Source organism: Vicia villosa, linkage group LG2 (assembly GCF_029867415.1).
Source record: "Vicia villosa cultivar HV-30 ecotype Madison, WI linkage group LG2, Vvil1.0, whole genome shotgun sequence".
Classification (NCBI taxonomy): domain Eukaryota; kingdom Viridiplantae; phylum Streptophyta; class Magnoliopsida; order Fabales; family Fabaceae; genus Vicia; species Vicia villosa.
Genome location: NC_081181.1, coordinates 196,847,399 through 196,863,685, shown reverse-complemented (window position 1 = coordinate 196,863,685; position 16,287 = coordinate 196,847,399). Strand labels below are relative to the sequence as shown.

At 36.5% G+C, this 16,287-nt stretch overlaps 1 protein-coding gene across 1 annotated transcript; it reads left to right on the top strand.

Moving 5' to 3' along the window:
- The first annotated feature begins 3,681 nt into the window (after positions 1–3,681).
- On the top strand, positions 3,682–16,287 carry LOC131653491 (kinesin-like protein KIN-12E). Its single transcript, XM_058923647.1, has 22 exons — positions 3,682–4,144; positions 4,360–4,515; positions 4,656–4,739; positions 4,813–4,932; positions 5,430–5,543; positions 5,623–5,715; positions 5,930–6,019; positions 6,126–6,196; positions 6,489–6,563; positions 6,663–6,750; positions 9,863–9,921; positions 10,174–10,237; positions 10,405–10,470; positions 11,072–11,230; positions 11,306–11,410; positions 11,580–11,815; positions 12,133–12,202; positions 12,674–12,718; positions 12,825–12,887; positions 13,595–13,660; positions 13,763–13,842; positions 13,985–16,287. The coding sequence occupies exons 1-22, from the start codon at positions 3,878–3,880 to the stop codon at positions 16,188–16,190; spliced, it is 4,377 nt and encodes a 1,458-aa protein (XP_058779630.1). The 5' UTR covers positions 3,682–3,877; the 3' UTR covers positions 16,191–16,287.

Here is a 16,287-nt window from a genome sequence, read left to right as displayed (position 1 = left end):
GGGGCTATTCAAGACGCTTTGTACATCCAACCAGAGCAATCAAATCCTCTCAGCGCCGAGCCCACCTCCAGATTCCATAGGTGTTATCGAAGAGGCTTTGTATGTTTGACTAAAGCAATCAAATCCCCTCAGTGCTTTGTGCACCTTCAGAGTTGGCGAGTGTTGTCGGAGAAGTTTTGTACATATGAATACAACAACCACTTCTCCTCAGTGTCTTACGCGCCTTTAGACTTTCAGAGGAGTTGTCGAAGAGGCATTGCATGTCCAACTACAACAACCAATATCCCCACGGGTGCTATCAAAGATGCTTTGCATGTTCGAATACAACATTGAAATAATATATTGTCAAAGAACTACACGCAATCATACGTAGTTGGCACACCTTCCTTCAAATATTGCATATCCAAGGGGCGTGAGTAATGGATCCTGGAGACGTCCACCACGATCCGAGATATCACCTTGGGGGAAGGAACGAGTATCCTATATCCCTGGTTAGGGAATGATCCTCTGTGACGCGGAACACCATTCAAAAAGCTTGGTCCGATCTAGCCAGTTTCATGTCCCTTCTAAGCAAGTGTGATTCAAAGCATAACTACCTTTAGTCGGACTCATGTTTTATTCCTATGAATATGATCCAAAGCATAGTCGTGCCTAGCCAGCACCATGATAAATCATTATAGGAGAAACTTAAAGCATAAACACCTAAAGCTGGCCTCATGTTTCACTAGTACAAATCCAACGTACAAACACATCAAATAAAACAAATGCTTCACTTATGTAAGTATGATCCAATTACAACCACATTCGGTTAGCTCTGCATTCTGCCAAGACAACACGTACATCTTAACGTGGCACCTCACAAATAAAGCAACCATACATGGCATCGCGAAAGACTTAAGGTTATTTACTTTTAAGCGAATATTATTAAATGCTCTCTATAGCGAACAAATTATGCAAACTGCAGGGCTCGAAAACAAGCCCTAACTTTTCTCAAATCTTAGCCGACTGGAAACAACGGTTGAAAAGAGCGTAACACGAGACCAAAAAGTATAAACATGCAAAAGGTAATGATATAAATAAATGTAAATATTGTTTACAAACCGAGACACAAAGCCCGACAAAATTTTATATGAACAAAATAATAGTAAAGGAGAAAAGGGAACGAAAAACCCTCAAACATCAGTGCTTGACTCCGAAGCATGCGAGCTACCTTTGACATCCTCTATAGGAATTGCTCTGAAATGATCCAACTGATTGGCAGTAACAAAATGGTCGGGAAAAAATTCTTGCACCTGCTCCAACACTTGATCCTGGATCCGATACACGTAGGGGTGGGAATAGGCCAGACCGGCCTACAGGGGCCTATAGCCTAGCCTACTTAATGCCAGACTTGAGCTTTTTTAAAAGCCTATTTAATAAAATAGGCCAGGCCTAGGCTATTAAAAAAGCCTATAAAGCCTTGTAGGCCGGCCTATATTTTCATATATATTAAAATTAGTCTAATTAGGTTGGCCTATATATGCATATATATTAGAAAAAGTGTTAAATAGATTGGTATATATATGTATATATATTAGAAAAAAATGCTAAATAGGTCGGTCTAAATGTTCATTTATATGCGACTTATAAGGCTCATTAAGTAATATGAATTAATTGAAAACATTAATAAGAAAGAGGCTTTTAAATAGGCTTTCAGGACATGTCAGACTTTAAAAAAGGTCAGACCAGGCTGAAAAAACGAGTCTATAGTAGGCCATAGGCCAGACTCAGGCCTTGCAAGTTTATCGTAGGCCAGGCCTAGGCCTTATAAAGCCTAGCCTAGCCTATTCCCACCCCTAGATACACGGCTTCCACAGCCCGCTAAAGGGACTTATGATATTTTTGTCGTGCAACAACCACTTCCTCCTCAAGGCCTTTCAAAGCATCGATCTAGTCATCCTTTTTCTCCTGAAGAATAATCTAATTTGCCTCAAATGCACGACATGATTCCACCATATATTTAGAAGCCTTATTCCAACGTTTCTCTCCCTCAATAAGAGAAGCCTTCAACATCATTATCTGAGCAGTCAAATTTGATGGAGAATTGTACCGATCCATATCTTCCTCCAAAGAGTCAACAAGCTTGACCTTTGCCCGTAGCTCGACTAACTCCTTATCAACCTCAGAATTTTCTCGATCAAGGACTTTACATTTCTCCTTCAGCTCATCACGCTCCCTAGAAAGGTTGCCAGAGTCCAGTACAACTTCTTGGCCGACAATTACCGTCGATACCAGGGGTGCAAAAAGACCTTGTCTGATCATATCCCTCTTGAAGTTGAAATCAGGGGTGCAATCCTTTAGGATCATCGGCATATTTTGTATTGTGTATGGTCCTCTTGTAAGAACTAAATATTTGTCTTTGAAGGTTTGAAATTTCATCATGAAATAACCCTCTTCGTGGTAGAATAGTTCAGGCAACTGCACAAAATTCCAGGTTTTCATCATGTATCGTTAACTGCATATATACTTAGATCTTTTCCTAACACATACTTGATTAACAAAGATTCCTAGAATTTTGTCTTTGTTTCCACATTTGTCTCTTTAATTTCAACTTCTATTTCACCTTCCACAAGTTTGGGGGCATTGAATTCAGTAACTATACCATTTGCAGGAGTACAATTACTAATAATGACATTCACCCACAACTTTTGCATTGCTTCCTCTGGTTCTTTAGCTGTGTTGTTCTTCATAACAAGAGATGGATTTTCTTTTAGGGTTTGCGAAATCAGCTCCTCTTCAATACTTTCCTCTTATTGTACCTCGCTTCCTTTGTTTCCGTTTTCTTTATTACGAGTCTCCGATACCTCCTTCGATACTAGTTGATGGACCGACAACGACCACACCTACTTTTTCGATCTTCCCCGTCCTAATATATCTACGCACAATGGTGAGGTTTAACGGATGACAACCATTTCTGAGAATATAAATTCTTTGAACTTTAGAAAAAATATAATTTTTTTTAAATCTTTTAAATAATTGAGATATGGATCATAATTTTTCAATTAAGTCGAATTTTTTCTCCACTGTTAAAATCTATTTAACTTTTTTTTCTTCCATGAGAATGCTATATAAATTATTATTTTTTAAAATCTATTTAACTAAAACTATTTACGCCAATAAGTAAATATACTTTAATACTTTAATTAAATAGTATTCATTATTCTTCTTTTACTAAAATTTGTATTTTGTATTAAAACATTTTTATTAATTTTTTAAGAGGAGGGATATTCTTACTCCAAGAGTGAGTTTAAAAGACTTATTCCACATCTTGACCATTAATTCTTGCAAATCTAACGGTCAAGATAATAAGTGGTAATTTTCTCTCTCCACATTTAATTACTTATAATTTTTATCCATTGGATTAAAAATAATTAATGGTCAAGATGTGGAGTAAGTGTTTTAAACTTACTATTGGAATAAGAATATTCCTCCTATTTTTTTAATAATAAAAACTAAATTTAATTGTAATGATTTAACAAAAATAAAACGGTAGCAAAATAATAAACATAAACAAAGTAACAACGAAATACACATCGTGAATAAATGGGGAAAGTAAAGTTGGCTCTTGGCTCCACCTTCGAAAATTCAAAACTCCAATATCAAACGGTCTGAAACTTTGAATTTAAATCCATCCAGACCGTTCAACCCAATCATTCTCCACGGTCAGATCACAGAATCTTCTTCTCTCTCATCTACTTCCCCAAACTTTCTTCTTCACCATTCCTCATTTCAAACTTCATCTTTCATTTCCCTCTTCGTTCATTTCCCAAACCCTAAAAAAACTCCACTCAACTCATTTCCACATTTTTTTTCACCAAAATCGTTCATTCACATCAAAATGCCGTTTCTATCAGAGGCCGCAAGTGCAATCAAGACTAGATTCGGGTTCCATAATCATCCATCGGAACAACTTTCGCTCACTCAGAACACTCCAGATCTTTTCAAATCAGCGGTTAAAGACAATCTCATTCAAAACTCTGTAGTTCGTAATATCACCGATTGGGACGATGAAAGCGTTGCTGGACAAAGTAGCGCTGCGGTTTCGCGGATTCAAAGCTTTGAATTGTGCGAAGATCCTTCTTTCTGGAAAGATCATAATGTGCAGGTACAAATTCAATTTTAACTTTTCTGCGATGAATGTTAATAGCAATTTATTTTTTATTCTATGAGTTTGTTTGACCTTATAATTAAAAATTACAGTAAATTTGTGTTTAAATTCTTGATTTATGGTTTATTTATGTATACAGTTTAGGAATGGGGTAGGTTTATAACTTGGTTGAAGCTGATTAAGTTTGTTTTTGTTTAATTTTTGTGAGCTAGGTTATAATTAGAATGCGTCCGCTTAGCAATAACGAGATATCCGTTCAAGGTAACAACAAGTGTGTTAGACAAGAGAGTTGTCAGACAATTTCTTGGACTGGACCTCCGGAGGCACGGTTTACTTTTGATCTGGTTGCAGATGAGAACGTTAGCCAGGTAAATTTTTGTTAGATGCATTCATTATGGTTGGAATTAGAACTATTGTGCATTGTGCAAGTTTAATTGTCAATGCTGTGGTTGTATTGCTTTTTCTTTTTTCAAGTTTGATTTTCACATTATCTTGACTGATGCAACAGGAGAACCTCTTTAAAGTAGCTGGTGTGCCAATGGTAGATAACTGCATGGGAGGCTACAACAGCTGCATGTTTGCTTATGGTCAAGTGAGTCATTATCTTTTATCTTTCAAATTTTTAACGATTTTACTATATGGAGAATAATTGTTTGTGCATTTAGACGGGAAGTGGGAAGACGCACACCATGCTTGGTGACATTGAAGGGGGAACTAGAAGACACAGTGTCAACTGTGGGATGACACCAAGAATTTTTGAGCACTTGTTTTCAAGAATTCAGAAGGTATAGTTTGTTATGGTATTCATTTAGATACAAACAACTTAGTCTTTATTTCAGAAAAGTCTCCCCATTAATTAGGGTTTTGTGACTCACATAATGAGTAAGTATCATGTGACAAAAATATATGCTATTATTTTTTAAGTAGTGAGTAAGCAATAAGAGATTTTAATTCAATGGTTGGATTTGTGGAATCTAATGTTTATAATGAGTTATTAAGTTAAGTAACTATTAAACTATGTGCAGACTTACTCTTGGAGTAAGTTGGTAGAGTCACCTTAAAATATATGAATATGAATAAATTGATAATAAGTTTATATTTGAAAAAGCAGAAAACATTTTCTATTTAATACTTTAAGTTTTCACCTTTTTATATTTAAGTTGAATTGGTTAAGTTCTGCCTAATTTTAGACAATAATGGCTCAGTCCCTATATGGTTCTCTATTCATGTAGCTATATTTGCATGTTTTTAAGTTTAGTCAGTTAATACTGTAATACATCAGGAAAAAGAGGTGCGTAGAGACGAGAAGTTAAAATTCACATGCAAATGTTCTTTCTTGGAGATATACAATGAACAGATCCTTGATCTGTTGGATCCTTCATCTAGCAATCTGCAGGTAACTACTAGCTTTTCCCATCAATTCTTCAGTTTTGAAATCTTTCAACTTTAAAAATAAACAAAAAATAATGTGGCAGATAAGAGAAGACAGTAAGAAAGGTGTTTACGTGGAAAATCTCAAGGAAATGGAAGTTACTAATGCTAGAGATGTTATACAATTACTTGTTCAGGTATGTAATGCCCCCACTTTACATTTGAGTATTGTTAACCAATATTGACGGTAATACTCATGGCCTGTAGTATTTTAGTTTGTGGTTGAAACTATCTACTACTTTGTACCACTTATAGGCATTTTGCAATTCCATAATTGAGAGAAAACTACCTACATTTTTATTTTTCAGAACAGTTTCTTTAATTTTGATCACTAGTTATGATTTTATATAGGGTGCTGCAAACAGAAAGGTGGCTGCTACCAATATGAATCGTGCTAGTAGCCGTTCTCATAGTGTATTTACTTGCATCATTGAGAGTCAAGTGAGTAATCTTTCTTTATTCTAATTCATGCGAAAGAAAAGCTTAATATTTTGTTTTGTTTACTAGTATGTTATTATGACACATTAGTTGAACTATTTGTTGTTAGTGGGATTCTCAAGGTGTTACTCACTTTCGATTTGCTCGACTCAATCTTGTTGATTTGGCTGGTTCTGAGAGGTAATTGGTTCATAGAAGTGTGTATGCATGTTTATGTTCCTGTTTGTCAATAATTCTTGGCTTGATGCCTTTCTCATTATTATTTCTGGTATATATAGAGGTTACATGGTTATACAAGTAATTACACAATTAATTACATTTAATGAGAACAAATCAATATTTGTTTCCCTTATTCTAGGAACAAACAATTAATCTATAAGTAAACTAATTCCTATTGACACTGTTATGCCACCTTGGTTTGCAAGGATTGTATGCTTGTTTACCTATATATATATTTCCTTCTTGACATCAGGCAGAAAAGTTCTGGCGCTGAGGGAGAACGCCTCAAGGAAGCTACTAATATCAACAAGTCTCTTTCAACTTTGGGGTGGGTATCGTCATTGACAATGAAGGATTACTGTTTATTCTTCCAATATGGGGTTCTACTTTAAAACTAACCTTGTGGGTTTTAATATTATAATTGCAGGCTTGTGATTATGAACCTGGTAGGTATATCTAATGGGAAGTCACACCATGTTCCTTACCGCGATTCAAAGCTCACATTTTTACTTCAGGTCAGTGCCAGTTTTTTTAGATTTGTGCTGCTTAGGTGGTCTCAGTTCACGATTAGATTTCAGCATCTAGAGATTGCTGGTAACAGATATGAGTGTTTTTAAAATGAAATAGTTATCCTCCCAGGAACCGTATTTTTTTAATTTGGTATGTATATTTCATTTTACATCACCATTTATCATTGTGCAAGTATGAAACATTATTAATAAATGAGCTGTAGAATCAGCAATATGGAGCCAGAAGTTTATTACCTTCATACTAACTGGCAGATGAAAAAATCGATACAAATTACAACTTCGTTGTTCATTTCTTTCCTATCTAGAAATTGGTTCTGAAGGTGAAACTGGAAACTTCTTTAAACTCGAAACCTTAAACATTATTGGGAAGAGACATCTGAAGAAAATATCTTGCATACTTTCATTGTACAGTCTGATAGGATCCATAATATTGATGTTGGGCTGGGTCCATGTAGGCCCACTAATTGGGAAGTTAGGTCTAGGAGAAAGGTTAGTGGGGACAAGTAGTTACTTAGGGAGTGCTATATATATGCACGTGGGTAGTGGTATTGAGGGGGCAGAGAAGTGTTTTATTTCAATTAGGAGTTATTACTCTGGTAGGAGCAGTTTGCTCTGGTGGTTACAATTGTATTTCTTTTTCTATTTCTTCAATTCAATCAAAAACTATCCCATTTACTATATCAATTTCTTGGGTTTCTATCATTGGTCCGACCTGCCGGATTCATCGAGAGGAGCCAGTGAATTTGTGATTAATGCCACCAAAAATGTCTGAGAGAGTGGATGAATTGGAGGATCGCGTTGCGTCAATGGAAGAAGCATTTGACGCGAGAGTATCGACATTGGAGGAAACGTTTCGCCAAACGCTTGCTGATTTTCGTCTCACTTTGGTGGAAGAATTCGCGAAGATTCGACGCGAGCCTGAAAAACCACAACCATCATCTGTTGTGGGGGAAACGGTGTCGGAGTATCGGATGGCGGTGAAGAAGGTGGAGTTACCTTCATTTGATGGTGAGGATCCTGTTGGATGGATAACGCGTGCAGAAACGTATTTCGATGTACAAGGAACGGCGGAGGAAGTGAAGGTTCGATTGGCTAAGATAAGCATGGAAGGAGCAACAATCCACTGGTACAATCTCTTGCGAGAAACAGAGGAAAATCTGACATGGGAGAAACTGAAACAAGCATTGATCGATAGGTACATAGGGAGACAGAGTGATAATCCATTTGAGGAACTAAAGGATTTGCAGCAAGAAGGAAGCGTCGAGGACTACATCAGTGCGTTCGAGTACATTTCTTCTCAAGTGAGAAGGTTGCCGGAGGAGCAATACTTGGGGTATTTTCTCGGAGGACTCAAACCAGAGCTTCGATTGAAGGTAAGAACTTTCAATCCCCATTCACGGTTGCAGGCGATGAAATTAGCGCGTGATGTGGAAGATGAATTACGTGGGAAGTTGCTGCCTCGAAACAGCAAAGGTCGTTTTGCGAAAGCAGGAAGAGAAATGGATAATGGGCTTAGGTTTAAAACTCAACAGGGGTCAAATGATGACGCATGTCTTACAAAAGATAAATCTGGATATGATCCATTGCTGAGAACCCAATTGCAAACGGGTCAATCCAATTTGAATCTTAATCAGAATTCTGCAATGCGAACGAGCAGAGAGGGTACACGACGAGACAACCATGGTGATCGGAACAGAGGTGTCAAGCATCTACCATATTCTGAATTAATGGATCGCAAGGCAAGAGGACTTTGTTTCCGTTGTGGAGAGCGCTATACTCCTCTCCATCAATGTGCGGAAAAACAATTGAGGTTGGTGATCATGGGTGATGATGAAGCTGTCAACGACAACGGTGAAGTTATGGCAATCGAACTGCAAGAAGGAGAAGTGGAAGCAACAGTGGACTGTAAGATGATGGCAGTGTGCAATCCCGAACGGGGAGGTAGAGTTCAAGTTCCTTTTTCTGCTCCACTGCAACTTGTCGGAATGGTGAAGGGGGTGGTTGTGACGGTTATGATTGATACCGGAGCTAGTCATAATTTCATCTCTCCTCAAATGACAACATTGTTACAACTATATGTAGATAAAAGTAAGGGAGCATGTGTTAAATTGGGGAATGGTAATCGTACTACTGCTGTGGGAAAAAGTGAAGGAATAGAAATTCAGTTTGAGAAGTTTTCTACTAGGGTGGAAGCTTATGTCTTAGAATTAGAAGACATTGATATTGTTTTGGGAGTGAATTGGCTGCAAGGATTAGGTAAGGTGAACTTTGATTGGAAAGAAAGAGCCATTAGCTTTTCTTGGAAAAATGAAGTAAAGAAATTGCAGGAAACTAAATTTAAAAATAAGCAACTTGAAAGGGAGATGCAAATGAGCAAGGCTATTATCAACCCTTTGTACAACAGTATGCAGACAAAAGAATATGCAGGAAAAAAACTGGAGGAAAGCCTTATTATGCAGCCACAACTTAACATAGCCACCATGAGTATTGTGCAGCCAAGAAAAGTCATAAGGTGGGAGGGAAACAAGGAAATTATCAGCTGGGGAAGTGAAAATCAATTGCTGGATCATTGCCCTTATGATAGCCTTGAGGACAAGGCTCATTTTGTAGGAGAGGGTAGTGATAGGATCCATAATATTGATGTTGGGCTGGGTCCATGTAGGCCCACTAATTGGGAAGTTAGGTCTAGGAGAAAGGTTAGTGGGGACAAGTAGTTACTTAGGGAGTGCTATATATATGCACGTGGGTAGTGGTATTGAGGGGGCAGAGAAGTGTTTTATTTCAATTAGGAGTTATTACTCTGGTAGGAGCAGTTTGCTCTGGTGGTTACAATTGTATTTCTTTTTCTATTTCTTCAATTCAATCAAAAACTATCCCATTTACTATATCAATTTCTTGGGTTTCTATCACAGTCACCACCTTATGCTCCTAGCAGTGAATGTGATGTTCTGGTCTAATAGTAGTTTTAAAATTACTACGCATGTTACAACGATATATGTATATCTTTTAAGGAGTGTTAGGCAAAAAATTACTTACTGGTGTAAGAATTGTGTTATAATTATCGATTAATCTGACAATGTTTGGTTCTTCTTTTCAGGATTCTCTCGGAGGGAATTCAAAAACTATCATAATTGCTAATATAAGTCCCTCCATTTGGTCAGTGAATCTCCTTCCTCAATGTTCAAAACATCTTTGCATAAGGACTTGATTTCTTTTGCATAACGAATTCTTGGGAACCAGGAATCAACAAGTTTCCCATGTTTTGATTGCTTGTCAAATTAAATGGATTCTTAATCTCACTGTCCAATTTCATAGTAGCTTATTTACTCTATCATTAAACACATAAAATTTATTTGTTGCATATAGTTAAATATTTTATACTTTAGTGACCATTAGTAATTCTTGCAGCTGTTCGCTTGAGACATTAAGCACGCTGAAGTTCGCACAACGTGCTAAATTTATTAGGAACAATGTATGTCTTTCATGCTTTTCATCGTTTTTTATTATTTTTCTTCCATTTTTTGCTTAATATTGTTTTATTGTTTCATTCCAAGTTTGCCCTCAAAGTTAAAAGCTTCCATAGAGAAATTCTAATGTATCAATCCTACTAATGAGAGCTTATAAATAATTTTTCATCAGGCCATTGTAAATGAGGATGCATCGGGAGATGTCATTGCAATGAGACTTCAAATTCAACAACTCAAGGTACTCTAATTTTGAATAATCCATTTTTCTCTTACGTTCTTAATGTCCTTGCATAGAAAATGTCTGGTGGCCCATTCTTAGCTATAGTAGTGGCATATCATTCGAGTCAAATAACGCATTTAATACATGTTCACCGAATTGTTTGAGGCAAGTATAATGGTGAACACGAGTTTTTTCAATTTCAATTGAACTTTGAAGGGCAATTGAACTTCATCAATTTTATAACATCGATTCTTCTTGCCTTTATACATAATATATGCACTAACTAACCCTAGTCCTACATTAAAAAAAGAGAAAGGCCTGTAAAAGAGGTGTGATTGAGTGAACTGTACTTGCTTGTCAGAGGTCACATTGACCAGACATTGTGAGTAATATTCTTGGACGTTCTGCCCTATTCTTGCATTATTGTCTTGTTTTCTCTTCTGATACCTGTTTGAGTCTATCAATATAATTAATTGAATTGAATGGATTTTTCGTCATAAAAAAGTGTTACGAATGTATCTTCTTCAACTTTAATTTTATGCTATGCTATTTTACAGAATTTATCAAACCTGCTGAACAGATATATAGTTATGCTTAGTAATGCAATTTTTTTTTCCAGAAAGAAGTGTCCCGTTTGCGATCTCTTGGTGGTGGAGGAGAAATTCAGGATAAAGACACTTCAGTAATGGGCTTTCCAGGCTCACCGGTATCATCCTTCAAGTGGGGGAACGCTCAAGGATCATTCAGTCCATTAACTTCTGCTAAAAGGGTATCTCAGGTAGATATTTGTTGTGTCAGACAAATCATTGGGTTTTATTACTGTTTACTGATACTCTTGTTTTGCTTGATACAGAATAAAGATTATGAAATTGCCCTTGTTGGGGCCTTTAGGAGGGAAAAAGACAAAGAAATAGCGTTGCAAGCCCTGAGAGAAGAAAATGAAGCGGCCAAGAAGCTGGTACGTGTGAAATGACATTTACCTTTTGAGTTTTTATAATCAGTTGATGTCTAATTTAGGTTATCATAGATCTCTGTTAGGTATTCTGTATATATTGTCACTGCAGTTCTTGATATTTTTGTGATGTAAATTTTTGGAAATTAAATTATTGCAATATGGGATGAATCAGGTCAAACAAAGGGAAGATGAGATACAATGTCTAAAGATGAGGCTCAAATTTCGAGAAGCTGAAAGAAGAAGGTTAGAAGCAGTTGCCTCTGGGAAGATCTCAGCTGAGACACACTTGCTGCTTGAAAAAGAGGAACATTTGAAGGAAATTGAGGTCCTGCAGGCCAAGGTGGACCGAAGTCAAGATGTAACTAGATTTGCTTTGGAAAATTTGCAGCTCACAGAAGAAATAAAAAGGCACGTTTCCATTTACTTTTTAAATAATTAATTCAGCAGATTCAGTACACATCTTTTTTTAATCAGGTTGTGTATCTTATTCTGATTTCGTGATTATAAGGTTGGGAAATGACCTATTGTGACAAAATATGAGTACTCAACTATAAAAAATATTACATAAATTCTATCATTATACAACACTAGTATGGAAACAAGCCTCCGGTCTAGCTAGTCCGTGTTTACAAAATAATCAGTGCTTCTGTGAATTTTATATGATCTTTATCTCTGTTTTATGTAATGTTATGAATGCTGCTAATGCTTATCTATATCCAAAACAGGTTGAAGACATTTTATGAGGAAGGTGAACGGGAAATAATGAATGGACAAATCATGGTACTCCAAAACAAGGTAGGGTGAGGGAAGGATGTTTTTGTAACGGTTCATTTAAGTTTTCACTCAATCTCCCCTGTACTATTTTTTGTTGTTGTTGAGGATCTCACATTAATGTGATATGAGTTGAAGTGTTTATAATTGAGAATCTCCCCCGTAGTATTTTACGGAAGCTGCTAATACTTATAAATAGGTTTGTAGTGTTGAGTCAGACCTAAAAAAAAAAGAGTCTATCCTAGACCCATTGGGCCATCTATTATGAGCCACCTGAGTCACACTCCAGATGTTCGGTCCTTCGCGTGAAGAGGTGAATGTTGAGAATCTCATATTTAATGTGATATGGCCTGAAAAAGTGTTTATAAGTGGGAGACATTCCTTACCTTGTAAACTGGTTTTGTAAACAGATCAACCCAAAGTCTAAATTTTCTTTATAAAGTTTCAGTCAACTTCCCTTAACATTGATTGTGTTTGTTTCACATATATGTGCAGTTGTTAGAAGCATTGGATTGGAAATTAATGCACGAGCCCGATATGGTAATATTAGGCTCAGTTTTTCATAGTTTTTACAGTAATGATTTTTTCCTTCTGTCAAAAGGGAACTACAAACTTTGAAGCTGACCTACTCTTTTGCGAATGCTAGAAAACAAATGCTGACTCAATGATGGAGGACTTAAATAGAGATTGTGATCTTATTTCAAAACAGGTAAGAATAGTGATGTACTCTGCATTAGTATTCATGTTTGAAGTAGTACTTTACCTTGGTATTTTACCTCAACTTAGATGTAAGTTAGAAAGCCTAGAAGATTTTGATTGTGCATTTTACAAGGTTTTCAGACTAGCTGATGTTCATGGATGGACTTGTGTATACTGTATATATCTCCAATATTTTAATACTTCAATATAAAACATTTGAATCCAACATATTTTGCAGTTGGTATTGTATTGCTCACGAGATCTTGCTCAACTTAGCTTGCTAGAATAAATGTAGGAACAATTTGAAACTTCTGAAAATATAACCCTCTCACAGTTTCAATCAAAGAATAATATTGTGCTCAGCTGTTAGAATACAGAAGCTTTGAATTTACTTTCTATTTTGTTGTCTTGTTCTTTTTATACCCTTTTCTACATTAGAATTTGTGGGTGAACGTCAATCTTGGGCCAAGAAAAATATTTAGATAATTTTTCTTTTTTCACGCACAAGTCCTTTTTGGTTTGACTATTTGAGGTCCCCCCACAACACAATGATCATATTTTGGATCTTTCAGGGCATGTATCAATTAAATAAGGAGGCCTAGTAATTTTCTATATGTTTCTTAAGCAAATAGACTTTATTATATTTTCGTGCTTGTTTGCATTTTAAATATTTCATTTATACAACTTATTTATCCAATCGTTGGCATTTATCTTCAGGAGTCTAGTCCAAAGTCACGTTGGCAGTCTTCTCTTCGAGAGGAAAATGAGTTTCTTCGCATCCAGGTCAAGACTGTTCTAGTTTGTATTGTTTTATTTTTTGCTCAATTTCATTTTTTTAGTCAAATATCTGTCTTTTATGAGTTAATAAAATGTTATCTGTGGCAGGCTATACAAAACCATGCAGAAATGGACACAATTCTAAAGAAGTTAGAGGTTTGCCTTGGAGAGAAAGAAAAATTGGAAAGGTATTGCTTGCTCACATTTTTCACAAATTATTATATGGTGGTTGATTTGTGATCTTAAATTCGTTCAATGTTTTTTTGCCTAAAGTGATTTTTGGTACATTTCCTTCTTCACACTGTTTCTGCATATGCTTCTCTATTGCAGGCAAGTTGATGATTTGAAAGCAAAATTTGAACAAGAAAAATCTCATCTAAGTGAAACTACAACAGAAGGAAGGGATCAAATTGACCTTCCATCAATTAACATCAATGGCCAAATGGAATTGAAGACAATGGTTGATGCTATTGCTGCTGCTAGTCATAGAGAAGCAGAGGCTCATGAGACAGCAATTATCTTGTCAAGGGAGAATGAAGATCTAAGGGTGAAGCTTAGAGCCATGCTCGAGGACAACAGTAAACTAATTGAGTTGTATGAACAGGCTGCTGCTGAAAATAACAGAAATATTACTAAAGGGGAGAATTCTCAAGAAATTGTATCCAAAGTTACCAATGATTACCTTCTTGAAAAAAGAGAAGAGGAGGCTGCTTTGAAAAGAGTGATTGAGGATCTCCAACATCAGCTCACAGAAATCAATGAAGAAAAAAGAGAAGTGGAGGCTGCTTTGAAAAGAGCGATTGAGGACAACAGTAAATTAATTGAGTTGTACGAGCAGGCTGCTGCTGAAAATAACAGAAATATTACTCAAGGGGAAAATTCTCAAGAAATTGTATCCAAAGTTGGCAATGATTACCTTCTCGAAAAAAGAGAAGAGGAGGCTGCTTTGAAAAGAGTGATTGAGGATCTCCAACATCAGCTCATGGAAATCAGCGAAGAAAAAAGAGAAGACGAGGCTGCTTTGAAAAGAGTGATTGAGGATCTCCAACATCAGCTCACGGAAATCAATGAAGAAAATGAAAAGTTGTTGAGTTTGTATGAAAGAGCCATGCAGGAGAAGGACGATCTTAAAAGAACTCTCTCATGTTCTGGACATGAAAGAGTTGAAACCAAAGGAGAAGAATTGGATTGTGTGGAAAAGCTTGTTGAGGTTGACGAAGGGGAAAGAGACTCAATAGTAGGGACTGCTTCAGAGGAAGTGCATGATAGAGGTGATGGTAGATATGATGACAATCCTGCTACATCTGGGTCTGATATATGCCTTGAGTCAGATGGACATGAAGAAGAAAAGCTTTTAAAGGAGGAGAATGAGGTTGACATTCTGGTTAACACTGAAAAGGTCGCTGAGGTATCAAATTTCAATGAGGCAAAGTTATCAATGGAATTAAACTATGCTAAAGAAAAGCTTGAAAGGGTTGACGAACAAATTTTAGATGCTGTTAGAACACTTGGCTATGCTGAAAAAGAAATTGTCCAGGTTGATGAGCTCTCAAAAGAAATTCAAGTGATAGAACATGATATTCAGGTCAAACGTCAGCAGTTTAAATCCTCAAATCTTGAACTTCACGAAGCACATAATAGAAGAGCTCTAACTGATAAAAAGCTATCTGCACTCAAATATTCATTATCAAACTTTATAAAGCACGGGTCATTTTCTTATTTTGAGCAACGAGTAGCAAAGGCAAGAGCAACATTGAACGACTTGGCATCTCATCTTGACCGAAAGAAAGGGGAGTTGGTTGCTCTTCAAGCTTCCAAACAGTTGCTGGAAAGTGATATAAAGAAGAACCAAGAATCTGAAGCTGAGTTAACCAAGAATATTGCATGCATCAAATCCAAACTGGAGGAAGAGAATCGCATGCGTGAAGATGGAAAGGTTCTCTTTGCTATTGATAACACACATAACATAGATTCCTCAGTGAAAAGTTGGCAATTTAGTGGTAAAGCGTTTGATTTACTCAAGCTAGAAGAAGAAAAGACTAAGCTGCAAGCAGAGATGAAACTTTCTCAAGAAAAAATAGGAGTTATTAGAAAAGAACTGGGAAATCTGAACAGGAAAGTAGCAAAGGTAGAGAGTCAGATACAAGCAGTTGGGCTGGAAGTACAGCAAGGTTTGAGAACCACAGAGGAAAAAGAACGTTCACTTCAACGCGCGACGAATGAAAAAGAAATGTTCTTCGAGTTTAGAGATAATGGAATGTTGGAAATGGAGCACTTGATCATTGATCTCCATCAATACGTGTTTGAATATGATCTAAAGGAGGCTGAAACAAAGATTCTAGGGGAAGAATTGCAAATGAATTTTCTAAGAGCCGAAGAGTTGCAGACAGACATGATCATAGCTGCAAACAGCAATTTCTTATCTTCCAAGTCTTGTGTAGGCACGTTTGAGAAGGTAGAGGAGCAAATGAAAAATCTAAGGACATCTATTCAGGAGACAAAATTATTGTTGGAAGGCATTTCCCGTGCCACCTAAACTATTTCTCTCTGTAACTTACTTTTACTTTTTCTCTCTGTAACTTGTTCTCCACTTCTTAATTAAAGCATGTTGCGTGTAACATTCATTATGGATA

Bases quoted from the DNA above. Each gene is read 5' to 3' on its own strand.
- LOC131653491 (XM_058923647.1), top strand. From the start codon at position 3,878: ATGCCGTTTCTATCAGAGGCCGCAAGTGCAATCAAGACTAGATTCGGG. The intron at 5,716-5,929 runs GTATGTAATGCC...GATTTTATATAG, and splicing joins TTATACAATTACTTGTTCAG to GGTGCTGCAAACAGAAAGGT. The intron at 10,238-10,404 runs GTATGTCTTTCA...ATTTTTCATCAG, and splicing joins CTAAATTTATTAGGAACAAT to GCCATTGTAAATGAGGATGC.